At 42.8% G+C, this 24,945-nt stretch overlaps 1 protein-coding gene across 6 annotated transcripts in view; it reads right to left on the bottom strand.

The window, feature by feature from the left end:
* LOC129811833 (fermitin family homolog 2) overlaps nt 1-24,945 on the bottom strand; it is a 123,629-nt gene that overhangs the window by 5,771 nt on the left and 92,913 nt on the right. For all 6 annotated transcript variants that reach the window (XM_055863483.1, XM_055863485.1, XM_055863486.1 and 3 more), the window contains 7 exons: nt 19,568-19,896; nt 13,132-13,239; nt 8,571-8,705; nt 2,814-2,863; nt 1,585-1,709; nt 1,332-1,438; nt 969-1,193 (listed from right to left, as the gene is read on the bottom strand). In XM_055863483.1, coding sequence (XP_055719458.1) covers nt 969-1,193; nt 1,332-1,438; nt 1,585-1,709; nt 2,814-2,863; nt 8,571-8,705; nt 13,132-13,239; nt 19,568-19,896 — 1,079 coding nt within the window. The remainder of the gene's footprint in view (nt 1-968; nt 1,194-1,331; nt 1,439-1,584; nt 1,710-2,813; nt 2,864-8,570; nt 8,706-13,131; nt 13,240-19,567; nt 19,897-24,945) is intronic.

Genomic DNA, 24,945 nt, shown 5'->3' with positions numbered 1-24,945 from the left:
CTTTTCCTAGATGACCCAGTAACACGCCAGGCTGAAGCTATGGTTACAGTCCAAACCCAGACTAGTATGGAGTCATCACTTAACCACCGAAACACACCCACACCAAAATAACTTCCCACTTTTCCTATACAGCTTAAATCAGAACCTCATTGAGTGAGTAAGCGAGGGAAGGCCACTCACCCACCCATCTGTGGAGGCATGTGCTCTGCATGTCTAATGTACAGTATATACATCAGCCTGTTATTTACATGGAAATTTGCTAAGTACAGAGCACAATTATACTGCCCCTTAAACAAGTTCATCTAATGCATAAATGTGACATCTCATCATTGGTTGGCTTTTGGTGGTTTGCCTCAGAGTTCTTAGTGAGACAACTCCTTTAGGTTGTCTGGATTTCTCTGGCTGCGTCTCTCAATAGTCTTCAGTATTATATTATTTTCCTCTTCTCCTTTCCTTCTTGAGCACAGATCTGGCAGGGCATGGATGTGTGAAATTAACATGGTGGACCTCTATCCAGTCAACTAGCTTCCTTGCTAGTCACCTTTCAGTTATAATGACAGAAAGGAGACGAGGGAAGGTAGCTAGTTTAGAGTAAGGAGATCGCCTTTGAGCTTCACTTGTGGTAATCCTCCCTTTTAGACTGCTGAGTGCATGGTCCGCTGTCCTGGGTTCTCCTTAGAGGGAAGGTGGGAGCGAGAGAGGGAGGGAGGTTGCATTCCTGTGCAGGACAACCCAGACACCAGGAGGCGCCCAGCTGGGGTGCATCGGGGAGGGGATACACAACAAACTCCCCCTGGAACAATTATTTCCCCATTATCTCGCCAGGGTTGCTTTCTGCTGCCATAGCTTTGTCTGTTCACTCGCAGTGTATGTATCCACCTGCATGCATATTTGAATCCATGGCCATTCAGCTGTAGGCCACATAAATGGGGTCTCCTCTCCACACAGACACTGGTTATTTCAGTTACCTGCTTGTTCTTGTACTTCTTCAGGTAGCGCGGAGACACCAGGCACTCAGAGTTGATGTCGTTGGTGACGGCTGGCTCCGCAATGAACTGGGGGTCAGGGTTCATGTGCTGCATCTTGAGGAAGGACAGAATGTTGTGGACCTCCAGATTGTAGGAGCTGTCTGCCATTGTCTTTCCCTTAGAGGCTAGGCGGCACGCTGCCATCCAGTGAGCATACTGCTTCTCCTGCATGGGGAGGGGAGGGAGTAGACAGAGAGAAGGATGGTGGTTATGATTATAAGATGACTATATGGACTGCATTTACAGTATCAGTGTTTCCCCTGGGGGAGGTCTGCCTGCGGGGGGCCAAAGAGCCGTACTCACAGCGTCACACCGCAGCCAGATCTCGTTCATGCCGTCAGCTACCGGGATAAGCAACTTGATGTTAAATTTCTGAGCGGAGATGTTGACATCTGGTGTCACCTCGCAACCTACAAAAACACGAACAGTTCAGAGAGGAAGGGGGCGGTAGGTGGTCAAAACCATCCATCACACACCATTGGGGATCACACAGACTCAGGTCGTAAAGGAACTGTTGAATTCTTTAGTGTGTGTGTGTGTGTGTGTGTACTAGTACCTCTTAGATTCATTTGGAGAGAGGGTGTCCCATGAGCCTCCTCCTTGCTCTTGTAGCAGGAAATTGTGATGTCCTTGAACGTGCACCAGTACTGCTTGTAGCCTTTCAGTGTCAGTTTCTTTGGCCTGGAAAACACATAGGAGAGAAAAAGAGCGACAGGGGGGTAGTCAGTTCTGCTTGAATCACAAAACACATAGCTTAGCAACGCTAACCCAACCCCAGACACCAAGAGGAGCCGTCAAGCCACATAAAAAAGGGGGTACTTTTTTCCACTTCAGAGGGGCCAAGTCTAACAGAAAAAAGACGAGAGAAAGAGATAGCGAGAGCCTTCTCAGCCTCCTTCTGTGGTCCATAACGGAGTCAGTAGCATGAATGGGAGAGGAGCCAACGTTGGACATGAGTTTTAATGGAGGACAATACTGTGGAAATACCCCTCAGTAAGTCTACAGCTTATATTTTTACAACATTATTAAAGCTGCAAGAGCTACCTGCTTGTCAACACGGGCCAGTGACCAAAAGGCTTTTATGACTAGGGCCAGGGGTTTTACTCACCACCTGACCAGGAAAAACTTTGGGCGCCTAGCTATGTAAAAGATATTGCTCTGTGCCCTAGTTAGAGCCTATAATATAATAATAATATAACATATGCCATTTAGCAGATGCTTTTGTCCAAAGCAACTAAGTCATGCGTGCATAGATTTTATTTATGGGTGTTCTCTTGAGTCGAACCCACTATCCCGGTGTTACAAGGGCCATGCTCTACCAACTGACCTAAAGAGGACCATTATAACTGGTCCTAGTCCTAACGTAAACCCGAATCACTGCAGTAATCAGTGTTTTTGATACATCCTGAGCCCCACCAATAAGCTGGTCCTGGGAACAAGCCAGCCCACAAACACAATCCATACAGCCAAGTTTGATACTGAACAGACAACAGCTCTCCAATTTAGGCCCAAACCTTGTTTCCTGCTCCCATAGTATTAGATTTAACATCCCAGGCACAATGCCTTCTTTAAAGGCGCATGGCCAGTCATTAGCAAACATCAAGAAAGGGCTAAAATGAATCAACGGAGGCAGTCTGGAGAGTTAGGAGGAACTGGCTAGTTGGCTCTTTGCCACTGATTTAAGGTCAGTTTAGAATTTCCCCCTAATAGATTTCAGGATGATACACTGATCCTAGATCTGTGATTAAAGACAACTTCTACCACTGAAGCAGTTGTTGAACTTACTTGAAGACTTTGACGTAGTCAGCCAGTTCAGGAATGGATGTGATATCACCCTGAGAGGAAGAAACATGTTTAGTGCTGGTTGAATGGTTATTATTAAGAAAGGACAAGGACAGGATTATAAAGCACAACTTTAACAATGACCTCAAGTTTGACTTTCTATGTTTGCAATGTCATCGCTCAGAGTTGCATATAAAAGAAAACAGTTAGGTAATCAAGCTTCAACTTCCTCAGATAAGCTGTATAAACTTGTTGGTTGGGGCAGACAGTTTAAACAATGGCCAAATCATGCGATACCCACTACCCATACAGAATTTACCAATAATTTATATATATACACTAGATAACTGACAGGGGGTGCTGTTTTTAAGCCACCGTACCTCCATCTTCGCATTTCCCCACCGTTGTAAAAGAAAAATATTTTGGAAGCTATAGAAATGTCTTAATGTTTAAGTGTTTTTACCACGTTTATTCTATTACAGACACCTAATGCATACTTTTAAGATATATTATGTGAGCTAAACATATAAATAATCAAATATATAACATTCTCCTTAAATTATAATTGTTAGAAAGTGTTAATGTTACTGTCCCCACTACAAAAACAAAATACTTAAATACACGTAATTTTGTCCTTTAAATATTTAATTGAAATACTGTAGAATTCCATTCATTCTTGTGGAGGACCGCTATTACTGGGGAGTGCCAATATGGCCGACCGGTGGCTTTAAAGCCTCTCACTGACCAACACATAGCATCAGCATTCTAGTCTTTATATACATCATTAGAACATACACCTTCTGAAGTAGCTTTTTGCCTTGCAGTGAAGTTCTCACCCAGACCCTAGTCAAACTAAAAAAAAAATGTTTTAAGTGAGAGTAGGCATTGGTCTGAAGCCAAAAAAGGAAATGTGCACCACAATGCGTACTTCACCGATGCTCTAAGGTTTTCCAGCACACAGCTTTGACCTAATGTACTATAGTAGCTATGCTGGTCTATTGTACTACAAACAATGTGTAGGCAGGTTGCTTAGGATTCAAACCTTCTCAAACAGCCTGACTAATTGCCATGGTTTTTACACCAGAAGGTGCTTATATAACACTATTTTACAACATTATAATACAACAAAACATAGCAATAAAAGTAAAAGTACACAATAATGACAAATGGCAACTGAAATAATGTAGTTATTAGTATTTATTTTATATTAACAGCTGATTTTCCAGAGGAAAGCGAAAAACCAGAAACCCATTTAAGCCAATATATGGTGTAAACTGAATAATTTTTCACTGATCTCTTGTAACAAGAAAAACGAGAAAGCTGCTGGAAAATACAAAATAATCAACATGTACCTATTAACATGAAAATGTACTTTAAAGTGTACTGAAGAAAGGCCTAGTAGGATACTACATTACCTGTAAACAATAGTGAGTTATTACAAAATATACAATGTACAATCGTATATTCATCAGATATTGTTCAGGGATGGCCATAACTGCTCTTCAAGAGCTACAGGGTTATGCAGGATTTATTGTTCAATCCCAGTTCTACCACACCTGACTGTACTATTCAAGGTCTCGATGAACAGCTGAGGTCTTGATCAACAGCGGAGTAGTAAAATCAGGTGTGGTAGCACGGGGCTTGAACAAAAAAGCCTGCATAACCCTGTGGCTCGTCAATAGCAATCTTGGTAACTCCTGATACAAACACTGTGGCAAACTGCTGAGAAACACCTGTAAAATACAAAAGTCAATAGACAAGTACAAAACACTTTTAAGAACACATATTTACAAATATGACATTGGATTGGGGCGCTAAATCCTTCAGCTACAAATGCTCTTAGTAATGCTGTACACAGCTGTCCAACAGCAGTAAAAGAGCACACATTCCCACATTTATAAATGGCAGTATAAATATGAAAACAGATGGGAGTACTCATTTGTAAGAGAACATAGGCTGCTTTTAAATAAGTACAACTGATAGTGTACAATAAGCTTAAGATGTGCGAATCAATTTTCAGCTCCACCCGGGCCAGCTTGACAAATTTCTTAGCTTCTCAAATGAAAGTGGCGCCAGAAAAGGAGAAACGTTTACAACCTGTGCAATTTATTGTGTTCATTTGTACTGTAGGGATGGAGTGCATCTGACGGTGTGTGTGTGTTTTGGGAAAGGGAGGGGGGGTCAAAATCTATACACGAAAGAGAATGGTCAAAATATCCCCTCCGGTAGGCGAACCCAGGACCTTCAAATCCCAGGGCAGTGACGCCAACCGTTACGCTACGAACCCTGTTATAGATACAGTGGGGAGAAAAAGTATTTGTTACACTGCCGATTTTGCAGGTCTTCCTACTTACAAAGCATGTCGAGGTCTGTAATTTTTATCATAGGTACACTTCAACTGTGAGAGACGGAATCTAAAACAAAAATCCAGAAAATCACATTGTATGATTTTTAAGTAATTAATTTGCATTTTATTGCATGACATAAGTATTTGATACATCAGAAAAGCAGAACTTAATATTTGGTACAGAAACCTTTGTTTGCAATTCCAGAGATCATACGTTTCCTGTAGTTCTTGACCAGGTTTGCACACACTGCAGCAGGGATTTTGGCCCACTCCTCCATACAGACCTTCTCCAGATCCTTCAGGTTTTGGGGCTGTCGCTGGGCAATACGGACTTTCAGCTCCCTCCAAAGATTTTCTATTGGGTTCAGGTATGGAGACTGGCTAGGCCACTCCAGGACCTGGAGATGCTTCTTACGGAGCTACTCCTTAGTTGCCCTGGCTGTGTGTTTCGGGTCGTTGTCATGCTGGAAGACCCAGCCACGACCCATCTTCAATGCTCTTACTGAGGGAAGGAGGTTGTTGGCCAAGATCTCACGATACATGGCCCCGTCCATCCTCCCCTCAATACGGTGCAGTCGTCCTGTCCCCTTTGCAGAAAAGCATCCCCAAAGAATGATGTTTCCACCTCCATGCTTCACGGTTGGAATGGTGTTCTTGGGGTTGTACTCATCCTTCTTCCTCCAAACACAGCGAGTGGAGTTTAGACCAAAAAGCTCTATTTTTGTCTCATCAGACCACATGACCTTCTCCCATTCCTCCTCTGGATCATCCAGATGGTCATTGGCAAACTTCAGACGGGCCTGGACATGCGCTGGCTTGAGCAGGGGGACCTTGCGTGCGCTGCAGGATTTTAATCCATGATGGCGTAGTGTGTTACTAATGGTTTTCTTTGAGACTGTGGTCCCTGCTCTCTTCAGGTCATTGACCAGGTCCTGCCGTGTAGTTCTGGGCTGATCCCTCACCTTGCTCATGATTATTGATGCCCCACGAGGTGAGATCTTGCATGGAGCCCCAGACCGAGGGTGATTGACCGTCATCTTGAACTTCTTCCATTTTCTAATAATTGCGCCAACAGTGTTTGCCTTCTCACCAAGCTGCTTGCCGATTGTCCTGTAGCCCATCCCAGCCTTGTGCAGGTCTACAATTTTTACCCTTGATGTCCTTACACAGCTCTCTGGTCTTGGCCATTGTGGAGAGGTTGGAATCTGTATGATTGAGTGTGTGGACAGGTGTCTTTTATACAGGTAACGAGTTCAAACAGGTGCAGTTAATACAGGTAATGAGTGGAGAACAGGAGGGCTTCTTAAAGAAAAATTAGCAGGTCTGTGAGAGCCGGAATTCTTATTGGTTGGTAGGTGATCAAATACGTATGTCATGCAATAAAATTCTAATTAATTACTTAAAAATCATACAATGTGATTTTCTGGATTTTTGGAGATTCCGTCTCTCACAGTTGAAATGTACCTATGATAAAAAATACAGACCTCTACATGCTTTGTAAGTAGGAAAACCTGCAAAATCGGCAGTGTATCAAATACTTGTTCTCCCCACTGTACATCAACTTAACACTATTTAAATGGATATCCAAGTTTCCAGGTCAGCAGTTTACACAGGTGATTTCAGCCATATGAAAAACCCTCCATAGCAAAATATACCTAGCTACCTTCCTTTTGCTTCTCATCCAACCGGTGTAAGCTAGCTAACTAGCTACAGCTGCTAGCTTTCTACTAGTCAAGTTGCTCTACCCGGGCTGCGGTCCAAAGCCACTCATAGCCCTCAAATTTTGTGGACACTTCTGATGACGAATCCTGACGTCTGAGGAGTATACACATGCAGGGCAAGGGAGGAAGAAATTATTTTGGCCGGAAATTAGTCACTTGTTCATCCTGTGACGATTGTGTTTTCAGCCACCGGTAGCTTGTGTGTGCTTTATATGCGCTACGTCAATTATGAGTGCATGTCTATTAAATATATTATTATTAATATACGCCTACTGTATGATAGCTATCAAATTAAATAACGTTAGCCTGCCTAGCTGGAAATTCTGAAGGAAAATGTTTTATTTATACAATTTCCAAAGGGTCAAAAAAAAATTATAACATTTACGTGACGTGTTTATGCCGTCATGTGCATTACTGGCACAATTTCTAAATTATTTGCATTTGTTTTTACTTACACTTGTATGTTGACTTCTCCATTGATGCTGTTTTTAAGTTTTCGCAGACTTTTCTTAGCGGATGTACAATCGTCTCAAATTGAATTAAGGGGAGTTTCAGGCCCCGGAGTGAACATAATTGTTCACTCGCAAAGCCGACTAAAAACAAGGGCTGAGGGACTTACGATGCAAACTTCCCTTGCTTGTCAAATCATTTGGACCACCCTCCAAGATGGCAATGGCGATTCCCCCAAGGGCATAAGGTGAGGGTAAGTGAACGAGGGTGTCTTCTAAGTGTTTGGACCGCAGCCCTGGGTTTAAAACTTTGAGATTTGGCCAAAAAATATTAGCATTGTCAGAAATTAATTGTCAGAAAAAAAGGTAGAACATAGATTTTTATTGGGCAGAAATGTGCATGTTGTGCCTATTAACTTATTCAGTCTAAATGGATCTAAGTCTAATGGTCACCATATGGACGCTGTAGCCTCGTTTTATTCTGACATCTAGAATTTGAGCTAGGTTTGGGCAAAAAAAAATTCTGACAACCGTAATACTAACACGACCATGTCAACAATCCAGTATAGTGGTTCTCGGTAACGGCCGGATGGATTATGACGGGCGTGTGTTGTGTTCCTCAAATCAAGTTGATTTGCAAATTTTCATCTACATTGGTGTCATATTGGCATAAATATGAGGGTAGAGAGATTTGAGTTTAACATTCCGATTCAACCATAATATGCCACTCTGGATGTGCCCAATAACATTTGCTCTAATTGAATGTACCACTAGAGTAGCAGTGAGGTAAAGTACAGTAAATTGCATAACTAGTGTGTTTTACGGTAAAGTGCAGTAGTTGTACCAGTGTATTGGAAGTCTTGCCTCCCTCCAGGGTGATATCCAGGTCTGACAGGGTTAGGGTTGGAGTTAGTATAGGACAGTAAGGTGTAGTACCAGGGTGATATCCAGGTCTGACAGGGTTAGGGTTGGGGTTAGTATAGGACAGTAAGGTGTAGTACCAGGGTGATATCCAGGTCTGACAGGGTTAGGGTTAGTATAGGACAGTAAGGTGTAGTACCAGGGTGATATCCAGGTCTGACAGGGTTGGAGTTAGTATAGGACAGTAAGGTGTAGTACCAGGGTGATATCCAGGTCTGACAGGGTTAGGGTTAGTATAGGACAGTAAGGTGTAGTACCAGGGTGATCTCCAGTTCTGACAGGGTTAGGGTTGGGGTTAGTATAGGACATTAAGGTGTAGTACCAGGGTGTTGGAGGTCTTGCCTCCCTCCAGGGTGATCTCCAGGTCTGACAGGGCAGCGTCCACCTCGTCCACCTCCTTCTCACTGTTGTTCATGTGGTTGTCTGACGACATGATGGACAGCTTGTTGATGTGGTACTGGGGGAGAGAGAAAGGACTAAATGTTTAGCCAACAGTCCTTCACACTATATGCCATGACAGTGAATAATGTGTCAACACCAGTCTCCTGTTTGATATTGTGAATGTCATTACTGGTAATGTAGCTTTTCTGGTTTGCTCCACTGGCTTCCGTTTCTGTGTACATTAGTAGTGATTGCCTCGTCCCTTGCATAGCATATGAAGTGGTAAAAACACACAAACATACCTGGTTGTCCAATAAATACTTCTGAGTTTCTTTGGGTTTTGTAGAAGTGAGTACCATGAAGCACTAACTGTTCATTAACAATAATTACTTTGAATTCTTTGAAGTGAGTAAAGAATTCATAGACAATGGACAGTTTATGCATCCAGTGTGTAGAAACCATGTGTGTGACAGAGTGGCTTTGGGGGGGGGGGGGGGGGGGGATTATTTAGTAGGTGAAATTAGTGACTGTAAATGTGTCTTTACTAGGAGCACATGTAGTGCAGACTTGGGACATCGCGTGCAACATTTCTGCATTGATTCACAATGGAAATACCATCTAGTCTGGTCAGAATCCTGTTTGTTAAATTGGGACGAGTCTCTGGCCTTGCCTGGCCATTCATTCACACTATCCTCTGGACCAACATAGAGCCAGTCTCACCAGGTTCTGGTCTACCCCCCCAGTGGCACGATGCCTATGCCTCAACAACACTAAATACAACTTGTTGACAAACTGTATTTATACTGTCAACCCCCCCACCTCCTACTCCTCCTCCTCAATATAAATGAACAGCTGCCTAGAGGGAGCGAATGAGTTAGAGAGACAGTGTGGGGGTGAGAGAGTTAGAGGGAGAGGAAAAGAGGCATATTTCAGGACACACTGCACTTCTGTGGCCATAGCCAGCTAGGGTTTCAGAATGTAGGACAAAGGCTTCTCCCTCCATGTCTCCACCTCTGACGCCAATGCTCTACTGACACTTGGGGAGGGTGGGAGGGGGGGGGGGGGGTGTTTCTGGTGCGTACATGTGTATTTCTAGCGCATGTGTTTTGTATGTGTAGGGTTGGAGTTGGGGGTAGTCCTTTATCCCCCAAATAGTCGTGTTTACTGTGCTGGACATGGCAGGCTAATCGCTATACTTAGCCCCACGGACATATCCAGGTGATAGGCAGCTCCCTGGACACAGCGACCATTCAACTCTTACTGTAAAAAACCCACCCCTTCTCTTCCTGCCTGATCTCATCAGTGACACCTTAGCCATGACTGTCACAGCTACCATTAACTCAGCAAGAGATAACGATAGATAGTGGCACTAACAGACAGGTAGCGACATGCTAGCTGCTAATCCAAACACACTGCAGATTAGCATCTTGAGTTTCTCTTCGGGGGGATGAACCACTAAACCGACAACCAATGGTGTATTAATAAACACCTCGGCACCTGTTGAAGACCCTAGCACAGTATCACCTTTCAGTGTAATTGGGGATATTGAGGAATGTGTAGGAGACTACAGGTTGGGTTGGAGTGAGTGATCCCTCCGGTGGGGTGAGTCCGGTAGCCATGGCTACTCTATAATTACCCATCGGGGTGAGGACACACTGGCGTCCCCATGTCCTGTCACTCAGGCTTTACGAGGATCGGAAATAGCAGGGCTGCCCTGGTCTCAGGGGGCAACCCAAAGGGACACAAGAGACTCGGATCCCCACACCCCCAAAATCATACCTTCACTGTCCTTCCCGCTCTTCACTATTCCTCTTATATTACACAACTTGTATAAAAGAAGCAGTGACATAATCAATAGTTCCTCAGCAGTTAACTATGGGGTTGAACAGCACTTGAACAAGTCTAAAGTATCAGTGACGTGTCTAGTCTAACCATCTTCAATGGCAGGAGTCTGGAATGGGTTGTTTCTAGAGCCAAGGTGTCACAGACAGGATCATTTGGTTTAATTGTAGTTGCTCCGTGCAAGCATACAGCCTTGCATACAGTTATCTGGGGGACCATGTTTCTGTGTACTGCTGCAAAGGTGGAAAGTTTTAAGTTTCTTGGTGTACACATCATAGACAAACTGAAGTAGTCCACCCACACAGACAGTGTGGTGAAGAAGGAGCAACAGCGCCTCTTCAACCTCAAGAGGCTGAAGATTTTGGCTTGTCACCTAAAACCCTCACAAACTTTCACAGAGGCACAATTGAGAGCATCCTGTCGGGCTGGTACGGCAACTGCACCGCCCACAACTGCAAGGCTCTCAAGAGGGTGGTGCAGTCGGCACAACGCATCACCGGGGGCAAACTACCTGCCCTCCTGGACACCTACAGCACCCGATGTCACAGGAAGGCCAAAAGATCAAGAACAACAACCACCCGAGCCACTGCCTGTTCACCCCGCAACCATCCAGAAGGCGAGGTCAGTACAGGTGCATCAAAGCTGGGACCTAGAGACTGAAAAACAGCTTCTATCTCAAGGCCATCAGACTGTTAACTTCTTTGGGGTAGTGGGCAGTATTTTCACGTCCAGATGAAAAGCATGCCCAGAGTAAACGGCCTGCTACAAAGCCATAAAAGCTAGAATATGCATATTATTAGTAGATTTGGATAGAAAACACTGAAGTTTCTAAAACTGTTTGAATGCTGTCTGTGAATATAACATAACTCATATGACAGGCAAACACATGAGAAAAAATACAACCAGGAAGTGGGAAATCTGAGGTTGGTCGATTTTCAACTCAGCTCCTATTGAAGATACAGTGGGATATTGGTAATGTTGCACTTCCTAAGGCTTCCACTAGATGTGATTTAGAACCTTGTCTGATGCTTCTACTGTGAAGGGGGGCGGAATGAGAGGGGATTGAGTAAGGTCTACCATGACCTGAACATGCGCTGACCAGGTGCATTCATGTGAGAGCGAGCTCTGTTCCATCGCACTTCTGAAGACACAGGAATTCTCCGGTTGGAACATTTTTGAAGAATTATGTTAAAAACATCCTAAAGATTGATTCAATACTTCGTTTGTCATGTTTTTACGGACTGTAATATAACTAACTTTTCGTCCGTACTTTCAGCTGGACTTGCCCGCGCGTTGTGAGTTTGGAAAGTGTACTGAACGCTAGAACAACAAGGAGGAATTTGGACATAAATGATGGACATTATCGAACTAAACAAACATTTATTGTGGAACTGAGATTCCTGGGAGTGCATTCTGATGAAGATCATCAAAGGTAAGTGAATGTTTCTAATGTTATTTCTGACTTATGTTGACTGCACAATTTGGCGGATATATTTGTGTCTTGATTGGGCTCTGAGCGCCGACTCAGATTATTCCATGGTTTGCTTTTTCCGTAAAGCTTTTTTGAAACCTGACACAGCGGTTGCATTAAGGAGAAGTGCATCTAAAATGCCATGCATAACAGTTGTATCTTTTAGCAATGTTTATTATGAGTATTCCTGTAAATTGATGTGGCTCTCTGCAAAATCTCTGCAAAAAAAAAGAAGGATTTTTGGAACTTCTGAACGTAACGCGCCAATGTAAACTCAGATTTTTGGATATAAATATGAACTTCACCGAACAAAACTTACATGTATTGTGTAACATGACGCCCTATGAGTGTCATCTGATGAAGATCATCAAAGGTTAGTGATTCATTTGATCTATATTTCTGCCTTTTGTGAATCCTCTCTTTGGCTGGAAAAATGGCTGTGTTATTCTGTGAATAGGCACTCATCTAACATAATCGTTTGGTTTGCTTTCGTCGTAAAGCCTTTTTGAAATCGGACACTGTGGCTGGATTTACAACAAGTGTATCTTTAAAATGGTGTGAAATACATGTATGTTTGAGAAATTCTAATTATGGGATTTCTGTTGTTTTGAATTGGGCGCCCTGCAGTTTCACTGGCTGTTGAAGAGGTGGGATGCTACCGTCTCACGTACCCTAGAGAGGTTGAACAGCCATCACTGACACAAAGGCTGCTGCCTATATACAAGTCTCAAAATCATTGGCCACTTTAATAAATGGATCACTAGTCACTTTAATAATGCCACTTTAATAATATTTACATATCTTGCATTACTCATCTCATATGTATATACTGTATTCTATACCATCCTGCCTATGCCGCTCGATCATCCCTCATCCATATATTTATATGTACATATTCTTATTCTATCCCTTTAATTAGATTTGTTTGTATTAGGTAGTTGTGGAATTGTTAGATTACCTGTTAGATATTACTGCACTGTCGGAACTAGAAGCACAAGCATTTCGCTACACTCGCATTAACATCTGCTAACCACGTGTATGTGACCAATAAAATGTTATTCTTCTGTGTTCTGTTCATCAGGCAGTGAGCCCATAGAGAAGATAACTACTGCAGTCCTCAATCAGGCCAATTAATATATACGCACGCACAAACACACAAACTGACACACATACATTACACAGGTCTCACCTGCAGGGCAGCAAACATCATCATCTCCTCCTCGGTGCACTCTATTTCCTCCAGCAGGATGGCCCACTTGGCCTGCTCATAGAGCTGGTTCACCCGGATGGCATCATACTGCAGGGGGGAGAACAAATACTGTTAGCCCTGGCACCAAGCCTGTCTCTGCACAAGCACAGATCCACATACAAAGCACTCCGAGACAGTCCAGCTGAGAAAACAGGACAGCCCAGAGGGGTACTTCCTCCTCTCCACACACCCCAAAATCTGTCAGCTGTAGATGCTGTAGGCTGGTGGGGAGTTGTGTGTGTGCATGTTTGAATGTGGCATTAACATGTTTTAACCACTCCTATAAAAATTGTAGACTATCAGATACTCAGCAAGAAGCTATGATTTCTCTATTACTGAAACAGGACCCAGATGGTAAATATAAAGATTAAGTCAACCTAAAAAAAAATGGAAACACCTTACACTTGTGTTGTGATGCCAAAATCCTAGCAAAATGCATGGCGTATAGAAATGAAGCGGTATTGTCGGATATTTTTCATCTATCAGACAGATTTCTTTTTACATGGACAGTACATTGGAGATAATATACGACAAGTACTGGAAACAATAGAACCCTATGAAAAATCTGGGAAACCAGGCCTGATATTCATAGCGGACTTTGAAAAGGCCTTTGATGAAGTATGACTGGAATTTATATATAAATGCCAGAACTATTATAATTTTGGAAAATCTCTTATGCAATGGTTTAAAGTTATGTATAGTAAGCCCAAGAGTAAAATAGTAAACAATGGCTACTTCTCAGAAAGTATTAAATTGTCAAGAGGAGTAAAACAAGGCTGTCCGCTATCGGCTTATCTATTTATTATGGCTATCAAATTGTTAGCTATTAATATCAGATCCAAAAATAATATCAAGGGACTAGAAAGCAGGGCTTAAAAACAAAGGTGTCATTGTATGCTGACGATTAATTTTCTATTTTAAATCCGCAATTTGGATCCCTACACAGCCTCAGAGGATCTAGATAAATTTCAAACCTCTCTAGATTAAAACCAAATTAACATAAGTACAATATTACGTATTGTATCTCCAAAGAAAATTAAACTTTGACATTACCGTGTAATTTACCAATAAAATGGTCCGACGATGAAGTGGGAATACTTGGTATAAATATCTCAAAAATAAATACATTCTCATTACAATACATTTTAATAGAAAGTTAGCCAATTGGCTACCATGGAAAGGACAACACCTGTCTATTTGTTGAAAACCCCCCCTGATTAATTATTTAGTCATATTTACTTTTGTCCCTGCCTACACCTAACGACCTGTCACATTTCTTTTTTTTTTTTTTACAGTGAATTCGTTAAGTATTCAGACCCCTTTGCTTTTTCCACAGCCTTTTTCTAAAATCGATTTAAATCGCTTTCCCCTCTCATCCATCTACACACAATACCCCATAATAAGAATACAAAAACAGATTTTTAGAAGTGTGCAATTTTTGTATATGAAATATCACATTTACATAAGTATTCAGACCCTTTAATCAGTACTTTGTTGAAACACCTTTGGCAGCGATTACAGCCTTGAGTCTTCTTGGGTATGAAGCTACAATCTTGGCACACCTGTATTTGGGGAGTTTCTTCCATTCTTCTCTGCAGATCCTCTCAAGCTCTGCGAGGTTAAAAGGGGAGCGTCGCTGCACAGCTATTTCCAGGTCTCTCCAGAGATGTTTGATCGGGTTCAAGTCCGGGCTCTGGGTGGGCCACTCGGGGACATTGACTTGTCTCGAAGCCACTCCCGCGTTGTCTTGGCTGTGTGCTTAGGGTCATTGGCCTGTTGGAAGGAGAACCGTCACCCAAGTCTAAGGTCCTGAGTGCTCTGGAGCAGGTGTTCATCAAGGATCTCGCTGTGCTTTGCTCCATTCATCTTTCCCTCGATCTTGACTAGTGTCCCAGTCCCTGCCCCTGAAAAATATCCTCACAGCATGATGCTGCCTCCACCATGCTTCACCGTAGGAATGGTGCCATGTTTCCCCCAGATGTGACGCTTGGCATTCAGGCCAAAGAGTTCAATCTTGGTTTCATCAAACCAGAGAATCTTGTTTCTCCTGCTTTAGGTGCCTTTAAACAAACGCCAAGCGGGCTGTCATGTGCCTTTTACTGAGGAGTGGCGTCCGTCTGGCCACTTTACCATAAAGACCTGATTTGTGGAGTGCTTTCAAGGAGCGGGACACTAATCCGGAAGCTTATAAGAAATCCCGCTATTGCTCAGACGAACCATCAAACAGGCTAAGCGTCATTACAGGATTAAGATTGAAACCTACTACACCGGGTCTGACGCTCGTCGGGTGTGGCAGGGCGTGAAAACTATTACGGACTACAAACGGAAACGCAGATGCAAGCTGCCCAGTGACGCAAGCCTACCAGACGAACTAAATGCCTTTTATGCTCGTTTTGAGGCAAGCAAGACTGAAGCATGCACAAGAGCACCAGCTGTTCTGGATGACTCAGTGATAACACTCTCGGTAGCCGATGTGAGCAAGACCTTTAAACAGGTCAACATTCACGAAGCTGAGGAGGTCAGACTGATTACCAGGACGTGTACTCAAAGCATGCGCGGACCAACTGTCTTGCGCGGACCAACTGTCTTCACTGAAATTTTCTACCTCCCCCTGACAGTCTGTAATACCTACATGTGACAAGCAGACCATGCCTAAATTATTACCACCCCGTAGCACTCACGTCAGTAGCCATGAAGTGCTGGTCATGGCTCACAAACAGCATCCTCCCGGATACCCTAGTCCCACTCCAAATCACATACCGCCCCAACAGATTCAGATCGCACTCCACACTGCCCTTCCCACCTGGACAAAAGGAACACCTATGTGAGAATGCTGTTCATTGACTACAGCTCAGCGTTCAACACCATAGGGTCCTTAGAATAGTGATGAGCTTTGTGGGAACTAGGAATAAACACCTCCCTCTGCAACTGGATCCTGGACTTCCTGATGGGCCGCACCCAGGTGGTAAGGGTAGACAACACGTCTGCCACCCTGATCCTGAACACTGGGGCTCCTCAGGGGTGTGTACTTAGTCCCTTCCTGTACTCCCTGTTCACCCATAACTGCGTAGCCAAACATGACTCCAACACCATCATTAAGTTTGCTGACGACAACAGTGGTAGGCCTGATCACCGACAACGATGAGACAGCCTATAGGGAGGAGGTCAGAGAAATGGCAGTGTGGTGCCAGGTCAACAACCTCTCCCTCAGTATGAGCAAAACAAATGAGCTGATTGTGGACTACAGGAGAAGGTGGGCCGAACAGGCCCCCAAAACATTGACAGGGCTGTAAGTGAAGCGGGCCGAGAGTGTCAAGTTCCTTGGTGTCCACATCACCAACGTACTATCATGGTCCAAACACACCAACACAGTCATGAAGAGTGCACGACAAAACCTTTTCCCCCCTCAGGAGACACAAAAGATTTGGCATGGGTAGCCAGATCCTCAAAAAGTTTTACTGCACCATCGAGAGCATCCTGACCCGTTGCATCACCGCCTGGAATGGCAACTGCTCGGCATCTGACCATAAGGCGCTACAGAGGGTAGTGTGTGTGGCCCAGTACATCACTGGGGCCAAGCTTCCTGCCATCCAGGACCTATATAATATGCAGTGTCAGAGGAAAGCCCATAAAATTGTCAGAGACTCCAGTCACCCAGGTCATATACCTTTTTCTCTGCTACCACATGGCAAGCGGTACTAGAGCGCCAAGTCTAGGACCAAAAGGCTCCTTAACAGATTCTATCCCCAAGCCATAAGACTGAGGAACAATTAATCAAATGGCCACTGGCCTATTTACATTGACCCCCCCCCCCCCCTCCATTTGTTTTGTACACTGCTGCTACTCGCTGTTTAATATCTATGCATTGTCACTTCACCCCTACCTACATGTACAAATTACCTTAACTTCTTTGTGATAGGGGGCAGCATTTTCACTTTTGGATGAATAGTGTGCTCAGAGTAAACTGCCTCCTACTCTGTCCCAGATGCTCATATATGCATATTATTATTACTATTGGATAGAAAATACTCTGAAGTTCCTAAAACTGTTTGAATGATGTCTGTAAGTATAACAGAACTCATATGGCAGGCAAAAATCGGAGAAAAAATCCAAACAGGAAGTGAGAATTCTGAGGCTGTTCGATTTTCAACTCATCGCCTATTCAAATCCCAGTAAGATATGGATCTGTTTGCACTTCCTACGCCTTCCACTAGATGTCAACAGTCGGTACAACGTTGAATGAAGCCTCTACTGTGATGTGGGGCCGGATGAGACGGGAATGAGTCAGTGGTCTGGCAGAGTGCCAGTTCTTGGTCACGCGCATTCCAAATGATATCGCCTTGCGTTCCATTATTTCTGTAGACATAAAGGAATTCTCCGGTTGGAACGTTATTTAATATTTATGATAACATCCTGAAGATTGATTCTCTACTTAGTTTGACAAGTTTATTCGACCTGTAATATAACTTTTTGAAGTTTTCGTCTGACGTTCGCCTGGATCTGCGCCAGCGTTTGGACATGTGTACTAAACATGCTAGCAAAAGTAGCTACGTGGACATAAGTAATGGACTTTATCGAACAAAACAACGATTTATTGTGGAACTAGGATTCCTAGGAGTGCATTCTGATGAAGATCAAAGGTAAGGGAAAATTTATGATGTAATTTCGTATTTCTGTTGACTCCGACATGGCGGAGAAATGTTGTTATATCTGAGCGCCGTCTCAGATTATTGCATGGTGTGCTTTTTCCGTAAAGTATTTTTGAAATCTGACACTGCGGTTGCATTAAGAAGAAGTGTATCTTTCATTCTATGTAAAACATGTATCTTTCATCAAAGTTTATGATGAGTATTTCTGTTATTTGAGGTGGCTCTCTGCAATTTCTCCGGATATTTTGGAGGCATTTCTGAACATGGCGCCAATGTAAACCGAGATTTGTCGATATAAATATGCACATTATCGAACAAAAAACATACATGTATTGTGTAACATGATGTCCTATGAGTGTCCTCTGATGAAGATCAAAGGTTAGTGATTAATTTTATCTCTATTTCTGCTTTTTGTGTCTCCTATCTTTGGCTGGGAAAACGGCTGTGTTTTTCTGTGGCTATGTACTGACCTAACAATCGTTTGGTGTGCTTTCACTGAAAAGCCTATTTGAAATCAGACTTGTTGGCTGGATTCACAACATGTGTAGCTTTAATTTGGTATCTTTCATGTGTGATTTAATGAAAGTTAGATTTTTATAGTAATATATTAGAATTTGCCGCGCGGCATTTTTTCTGGCTTTTGGCCAAGTGGGACGTTAGCGTCCCACATATCCCAGAGAAGTTAACTAACCTGTAACCCCACACACTGACTCGGCACCGGTACTCACTGTATATAGCCTCTGTATCGTTATTTTATTGTGTTACTTTGTATAATTTTTATTTATTTTTTACTTTAGTTTATTTGGTAAATATTTTCTTAACTATTCTTGAACTGCACTTCTTAACACTGTTGGTTAAGGGCTTGTAAGTAAGCATTTTACGGTAACTTACGCACTTGTTGTATTTGGCGCATGTGACAAATAAAGTTTCATTTGATTTGCTGCAGAGATGGTTCTTCTGGAAGGTTCTCCCATCTCTACAGAGGAACTATGGAGCTCTGTCAGAGTGATCATAGGGTTCTCGGACACCTGCCTGACCAAGGCCCTTCTCCCGATTGCGCAGTTTGGCCCGGGAGACCAGCTCTAGGAAGAGTCTTGGTGGTTGCAAACTTCTTCCATTTAAGAATGATGGGGCCACTGTGTTCTTTAGGACTTTCAATGCTGCAGACATTTTTTGGTATTTTGGTACCCTTCCCCTGATCTGTTCCTCCACACAATCCTGCTCTTTGAGATCTACGGACAATTCCTTCGACCACATGGCTTGGTTTTTGCTCTGACATGCACTGTCAACTATGGGACCTTATATAGACAGGTGTGTGCCTTTCCAAATCATGTCCAATCAATTTGCCACAGGTGGACTCCAGTCAAGTTGTAGAAACATCTGAAGGATGATCAATGGAACCAGGATGCACAGGAGTTCAATTTCGAGGTATAGGGTATATGTTTATCTAAAAACCTGTTTTCGCTTTGTCATTATGGGATATAGTGTGTAGATTAAATACATGTTTTTCCTCATCAATCAATTTTAAAATAAGGCTGTAACGTAACAAAATGTGGAAAAAGGGAAGGGGTCTGAATACTTTCCCGAAATTGGAAATGATGCAGACAATTACGTTGATAGAAGCCACAATCTATCTGCAATATTAAAGCTGATCTACCCCCTAAACATTTTAAAAATGGTTTTTAATAAAGACTCATCTGATGGAAAGAATGGTCCACATACTGTACCTTGGGGTTGAGGTCGAAGAAGCTGTGGTATTTAAACCGCAGGAGGAGCACCTCATTCTCCTTGACATCCTGCTCCATCAGAGACCTGGATGAGTCCATCCAGCCCTGGTTGATCTTGGCCTTGTCCAGGAGGGATTGGGGCTTGTAGAGCTTGGCCAGGATATCGGGCGAGGAGATTGGCTGGCTGACAGCGAGGATGCTGGGATTGCCCTCGGACAGGGGGCTGTCTCCAAACCAGGCGGTAGTGGGGGATAGGGGGCTTCCGTCTCTGGAGTCATAAGTGGGGGTCATGGTCTTACTGTACAGGCCGGGACTGGAGTAGATGCTTCCTGCAAACCAGACAACACATGTTTAGTACCCTGGAGTAGATTGAGGAACGTTGGGCTCAATTCCATTTCGGTTTGGGAGATGTATTGAAATTCCAATTCAAAAACTGAAAAGCACGATTCATTTTTTTATTCTTAGACTGGGATTTCAATTAACTTCCTGAATTGAAATTGATCCCAGCTGTGTGACAGATCCCTGAAGACAAAGAAAAAGTTTTCACCATACCTGCAAAATACTGAACATGATAAAAACATGCTCACAATACAGTCCACTGCAAAACAATCTACAAGACACACATTTGGTACCAAGCACAAGAGCCTCCAAAAATTAAGTGAACATTGTTCCACAACACACATTTGCAGCCTGCAATTAATGTGGCTGGTAGCACCACCTATCTGATAGGTGGTCTTGATGCTCTGCTGTTGCTGCTGGGGAGTTATGATGCGCTTTAGCATGCAGATGTTGCACATGATCATATGGTCCACAACCTGGGAGGTGCACATGGCAAACTATACAGCACAACCAGCAGCATATAGGGAGGGATATGGGAATAGGGATGGGGCAGTGGAGGGTGGTACACCAAAGTGAAACAGCATGGTACCAAAAGCTAGCGTCACTCTGCTTTGTTTGTGTTCCATTTTTGGAGAAAAAGGTGGATGTGTGTTTGGAGGGAGGAGTGTATGCATGTAGATGTATGGTTGAGGAGTGTGTGTAGAGAGAGATGTGTATGTATGCAAAATGTTGAGTTCTATTCGGATTTAAGCCATTGCCAAATAAACAAACAAATAACCAATCTGAAACCATGAAATGTCCTGTTGGCTGGCCTTGGCCAGTATGTTAGGGCACAGTAACAGCCCACACACTGAGACACTGACACTGTCAACTCTGAGTGACTTAATTCAGCCTTAAATTCTAGACGGGCAAATGACAAATCAATATAATGTTTGCAATTCCTTTTCCTAAATGGGTATGCATATTTTGTGACAAAATTCAAATGAAAGGTAATATATTGCATTAGAATTTTCATGATTGAGTATGCATGATGCCTGACAATTTGATAAAGAAGTAGCAGTGTGTCTAATATTTACATTTCCAAGGTACTGTCCAGTACAACACTAACACATTTAAAAATCAAATGTAAATGCTTAAAATGACAAATCATTACTCATGTTTGCCATTTCCTTTCCTTGTCGTGACAAAAATCAAATGAATTCTCAGTTGCAATTGGCAATTCTTTTCCATACTCTGTGTGGTTTAAGACTGATTTATCAAATTATTATTATTATTTTGACAATCGCAGCGCTTCATTTTGCCATTTCGTTGCGCCTCTGCGTTTTATTTTCGATATGTAGGTCTAAAATATGTAGGTCTAACATATGTAGGTCTAACATATGTAGGTCTAACATATGTAGGTCTAACATATCGAAAATAAAACGCAAAAGCGCAACGAAATAGCAAAAAGTGTTAATTAAACACGATGGGCGGTGTATTGATAATGTGAGGTGGAAGGGATTAAGGTCAGGGCTTTGTGATGACCACTCCAATAACTTGACTTTATTGTCCTTAAGCCATTTTGCCACAACTTTGGAAGTATGCTTGGGGTCATTGTTCATTTGGAAGACCCATTTGTACCAAGCTTTAAACTTCCTGACTGATGTCTTGAGATGTTGCTTCAATATATCCACAGAAAATCATGAGGAAGGAAGAAATTATGTATTTTGTGAAGTGCACCAGTGCTCATGCTGCCATCTATTTTGTGAAGTGCACCAGTCCCTCCTGCAGCAAAGCACACCCACAACATGATGCTGTCACCCCCGTGCTTCGCGGTTGGGATGGTGTTCTTCTTCGGCTTGCAAGCCTCCTCCTTTTTCCTCCAAACATAACGATGGTCATTATGGCCAAACAGTTCTTTTTTTGTTTCATTAGAACAGAGGACATTTCTTCAAAAAGTACAATCTTTGTCCCCATGTGCAGTTGCAAACTGCAGTTTTGATTTTTTTTGGCAGTTTTGGAGCAGTGGCTTCTTCCTTGCTGAGCAGCCTTTCAGGTTATGTCGATATAGGACTTCTTTTTACTGTGGATATAGATACATATGTACCCGTTTCCTCCAGCATCTTCACAAGATCCTTTGCTGTTGTTCTGGGATTGATTTGCACTTTTTGCACCAAAGTACGTTCATCTCTATGAGACAGAACGCGTCTCCTTCCTGAGCGGTATGACGGCTGCGTGGTCCCATGGTGTTTATACTTGCGTACTATTGTTTGTACAGATGAACGTGGTACCTTCAGGCATTTGGAAATTGTTCCCAAAGATGAACCAGACTTGTGGAGGCCTACAATTTCTTTTCTGAGGACGTAGCTGATTTCTTTGGATTTTCCCATGATGTCAAGTAAAGAGGCACTGAGTTGGCAGGTAGGCCTTGAAATACATCCACAGGTACGTCTGCAATTTACTCACGATGTCAATTAGCCTATCAGAAGCTTTTAAAGCCATGACATCATTTTCTGGAATTTTCCAAGCTGTTTAAAGGCACAGCCAACTTAATGCATGTAAACTTCTGACCCACTGGAATTGTGTGTGAATTACAGTGAATTATAAGTGAAATAATCTGTCTGTAAACAATTGTTGGAAAAATGACTTGTGTCATGAACAAAGTAGATGTCCTAACCGACTTGCCAAAACTATAGTTTGTTAACAAGAAATATGTGGAGTGGTTGAAAAACTAGTTTTAAAGACTCCAACCGAAGTGTATGTAAACTTTCGACTTCAACTGTACATACATTTATTTATTTTCATTCATTTTGGAGTAGAATGTCCTTTTAGTGATGTTTTAGTGATGATAGTGATGTTTATTTCGATGGGCAAGTGAGAAATAACTTGTAGTATTGGTCACCATCTGGATTTGGTCACCATCTCCAATTTGTTCCATCCCACTTGATTTTATTTAGAGTCGGACAGCAGCCTTCACCATAAATAACTTGTAATATTGGTAGTAACCATCTGGATGTCACCGTGATACAGTCTACACTGCTCAATTTGCGCTGCAAGCCGGCAACAACTACACGGGCACAGTCCTTCGCCCCCCCCTCCCTGTCACAGTAATGAGGGAAATAGCTAGCTTGATAGTGTAGCCAATATCAGGCCAGTGTGACAGCTAAATCACATTTATTGTAGTGATTTTCACATAAAATGTATAACTACGACATTAACATTTTTAAAATGAAAAACGTTCCTAAGTCCCAACTTCGGTAGACAAGTTTCAAATATTTGCGGATGTTTCTAGCCACAAGCATAAACTAGCTACCTGGGAAGGGCTCATCAGAACGACTGACTGGCCTGAACTGACTGAACCCGTTCGTCTCCACTTGTCTCTCGCTGCTCTACAAACATCATCAATTTGGACACCAGACATGTCCACATAGCCTCCCCTGTTGCCAGGAAGCACAGACAACTTCTTCCGCCTCACGTTACCAAAACCCCGTCCATAACGGATTGACAATCAACACGTCGAAAGCGATAACGCAAATGAGGAAATGAAATCGCAAAATAAAGAATTGATATGTCGAATTTGCATTTTGACAGTCAACCACAGAGTTTGGAAAAGCATTGTCAATTGAGAATTTTTGGTCACAATTCATACTAACACAAGGAAATTAAATGGCAAACATGAGAAATGATCATTTAAGGATTTACATTTGATTTTTAAATGTGATAGTGTTGTACTGGATGAAATATCAAACACACTTTGCTATTTATTTTTCAAATTGGCAGATATTATGCATACTCAAACATGAAAATGATAATGCAATATCTTTTTTTGCATTTCAATTAGAATGTCAAAAAATGCACACCCATTTAGGAAAAGGAATTGCAAACATGATACTGATTTATTATTGTTCCATTTGCATTTCCAGTTGATTTTCAGCAGCTAAATGCTTCCATAACACACTGACCAGTCCCCACTGGCCTAAAAAAGCAGGCAGGCCAAACCACTAACCAAAATTCAAACAGGAAATGGTGTGTGTGTGTAATACAGTAGAGGTCATGAGAACAGGGACCAGGCCACAACAGCCCATCCCTAAGGGTTTGTGGAGAGTTTATAGAAGGGAGGGAGGAAAGTAAGGTCAGCTAGATTGCTGCTCTCCCATATGGTCGCAGGAGACATCACAAATATCTAGAGGAAGCTGATTACAGTTTACCCCCATCTCCTCTAGAGAAGAAAAAGAATCGGGCAGGCTCATGTGTTTACTCCCAGCTTTTGACTTTCAGTGGGATAGTGCCTTCCACAGGCTGGAAGTCACCGGATATGTTAACGTTTCCTAATCCTTAATCCCCTTTCACTGGGGACTAGTATGGTCTGGACGGCTAGACCACCCTGCACTTTGTCGCCTAGATGTAAACTAGGAGGGCTCATCACCATATAAAAAAGGTGTCACCACATGGCTTCTGTGTGGGTTTGGGATGGAGGAGGTGGTCCATCTGAAATTAAGTGAATGTGTTGTTGTAGACATAGAATCCCCCTAATAGCCATTTATTCTGTTCCATTTTGATTCTTTAGGGCATGGTTTCCCAAAGTCGGTCCTGGACATTTTGGTTTTTGCCCTTACACTACACAGTGGATTCAAATAATCAAAGCTTGATGATGAGTTGGTTATTTGAGTCAGCTGTGTAGTGCTAGGACAAAAAACAAAACGTGCACCCAGGGGAGGTCCCAGGACAGACTTTGGGAAACCCTACTTTAGGGTACCTGTTGAGCAAAATGTGAACAGCTGAGCTTTCCAGCAAAACAAATGCATAGTGTGCAAAGCTTTTTTATATTTTTCAAAAAAAGACGGGAGCAAGTTTGGTCCTGTTGGAGTGGGGCAAAGCCGATCACGTGACCTGCGTCAGCGGATATCCTCAAGTGACAAGGGCAGCAGCTGGCTTCCTTTGGATACAACCTTGGCAGGTGACCAGAACATCACTCCAGCTGAGGGGTGAGTGGGTAAGGGAATGGGGAAGCAGCGAGAAAGGGGAGAGGAAGCAGTGCAGAGAGAGGGAGGACAGAAGAC

Source organism: Salvelinus fontinalis, chromosome 15 (assembly GCF_029448725.1).
Source record: "Salvelinus fontinalis isolate EN_2023a chromosome 15, ASM2944872v1, whole genome shotgun sequence".
NCBI lineage: Eukaryota > Metazoa > Chordata > Actinopteri > Salmoniformes > Salmonidae > Salvelinus > Salvelinus fontinalis.
The sequence above is the reverse complement of the archived record's forward strand: the minus strand, read 5'-3'. Positions and strand labels throughout refer to the sequence as shown.